Genomic DNA, 1,881 nt, shown 5'->3' on the forward strand with positions numbered 1-1,881 from the left:
CGTAGAGGCTTTACGTATCCTTCTACCTTCTAGCGGATCTGCGTATATCCGATTGTTTAGTATAAAAAAGGACAAGGTATCGAACCGGAGTTTTAATCAGTGCATTTTAATCAGCGCGATTTACCTATGTCGTACTTAAACTAGCTTTTAAAATGAATTGTTGTCAACTGCTATCGGTTGCCAGGCTTATGCATGTTTGCGATGGCTTAGGGGTTCATTTGCAATTAGATCCTGTACCGGTTGTAAGTGTGGCTCTAGGCTGGTTCTGTTCATGCTTTTTTTCTCTTTTTTCCTCTCTGTTTTTTTTTTTTATGTACTTATACTAAGTTTTATTATTAATTAATAAAAGTTTTGCTTTAAGTGCCAATTCAACTAGACTGTTACTTGTTTAGTTGAGTTCCATGTATAAGTAGAATTAAAATAAACAAATAAATAAATAAATTTAATCATCTAATGAGCTTCTTAGTATCAGCGTCTCAGCAAAATATGGACGAATACACGAAGCACTACATGAGCTGAAGAAAAGTATTATTGGCAGCGTATAGTTACAGTTTATAGTTTAATAGACGCTTCACTTAGTTACAGCGAGCGGTGTGTAGTTTATGATGCGGTTGTTGAGGCCATGCATAAACTCTTTAATGAGGCCAAGTTAGTGCACGGTGTTTTGAGTGAATACAATATCTAATGGCATAACGGCAAATGTTGGTTTATTGATGTGGTTCAATCCGTGGAGACCCATCTTCCCAATGCTTTAGAATTTTTAATGCGAGATTGCAACAATATTATAACGGTACTTCCATTAAATTTGTATAAAAATCAAGATTTAATAATAAATTTCGGCCATCTTGTAGTTTTTTGCGAGAAAAGGTGTACACAACCACTCCAAAGAACAATTATTTGAATACAACACTTCATTAAGTGCTGAAAATCTTAACGTTGCTCTCTTGGAGCGAATGCACACTAAAGGCGCCAATGTATGTTTGGCTGCGGTTCCAAATCGGGACGAGTGCCCTTTGGAACGGGAACCGTTGGAATACTTGTTCGACTTAGTCTGGGAAAATGCAGTTCAAAGCAAGCTGGAAATTCCGATTATTGACCACGCCGCCAACGTTTTAAATGTTATACAACCGGCGGATTGTCGTATTCAAGCATCATTGAATGAAGTTTTCAATGAGTCGTCTGTTACTGCTTCTGCAGTTAATACCCTATCTAACACTGCCAACATTTAAATGTTTTTGAGGATTTTGGAAAAAAAATTGTAGAAACACTTTTTATATATAAAAAGAAATACGCACTCACACAATTTTCACTTAATATTTTAATGAATTAACTCTCTGGATGGAACGTTCATTAGAAACGCACGGTAAACGTAAAATAAATCCGTCCACGCCGGTAGAGCAAACATACATGAGAAATGAACTTTTAAAGCAAATAAATAAAAATATAAAAACTCATGTGCTAAAATCGCTCCGAACGAAAGAATATATAATGATTGGCCGAAGCGTGGACAAAGTTGGCTGCGTTTCCTTATGTATCAATATATAACTTCAACATATCTGGCAAATAATGGAAATAAGGCGCTGTCACAGCATCCTTCTATCAAAAACTTTAAAAAACAAGAAGCGGAAATAATGGAAAATGAGATAAATTAAATCTTTTTTTATAAACACAGCAAACCGGTGTAAATTTTTTACTCGTTTTTTTTTTTGTTTGTTTTGTTTTTCTTATTTCATTTTATTCATATATAATTTATAGTTAATTTTTCCCTCGAACTTGCTTTAGTGACTATTTGCTTAAAATGTACAGAAACAAAAAAAACTATTGTAAAAATAAATATTTCGTTATATGAATATTGATGCCAAGGCTGGAGGCATCAATCTG

General features: G+C 34.3%; 1 protein-coding gene across 1 annotated transcript; it reads left to right on the forward strand.

Annotated features, from left to right (window-relative positions):
* Window positions 1–620: 620 nt before the first annotated feature.
* On the forward strand, window positions 621–1,296 carry LOC119643402. Its single transcript, XM_038042751.1, has 2 exons — window positions 621–790; window positions 852–1,296. The coding sequence occupies exons 1-2, from the start codon at window positions 764–766 to the stop codon at window positions 1,227–1,229; spliced, it is 405 nt and encodes a 134-aa protein (XP_037898679.1). The 5' UTR covers window positions 621–763; the 3' UTR covers window positions 1,230–1,296.
* The last annotated feature ends 585 nt before the right edge of the window (window positions 1,297–1,881 follow it).

This window comes from Glossina fuscipes, unplaced genomic scaffold (assembly GCF_014805625.2).
Source record: "Glossina fuscipes isolate IAEA_lab_2018 unplaced genomic scaffold, Yale_Gfus_2 60684, whole genome shotgun sequence".
NCBI classification, from domain to species: domain Eukaryota; kingdom Metazoa; phylum Arthropoda; class Insecta; order Diptera; family Glossinidae; genus Glossina; species Glossina fuscipes.

Bases quoted from the DNA above. Each gene is read 5' to 3' on its own strand.
- LOC119643402 (XM_038042751.1), top strand. From the start codon at position 764: ATGCGAGATTGCAACAATATTATAACG. The intron at 791-851 runs GTACTTCCATTA...GCCATCTTGTAG, and splicing joins ATTGCAACAATATTATAACG to TTTTTTGCGAGAAAAGGTGT.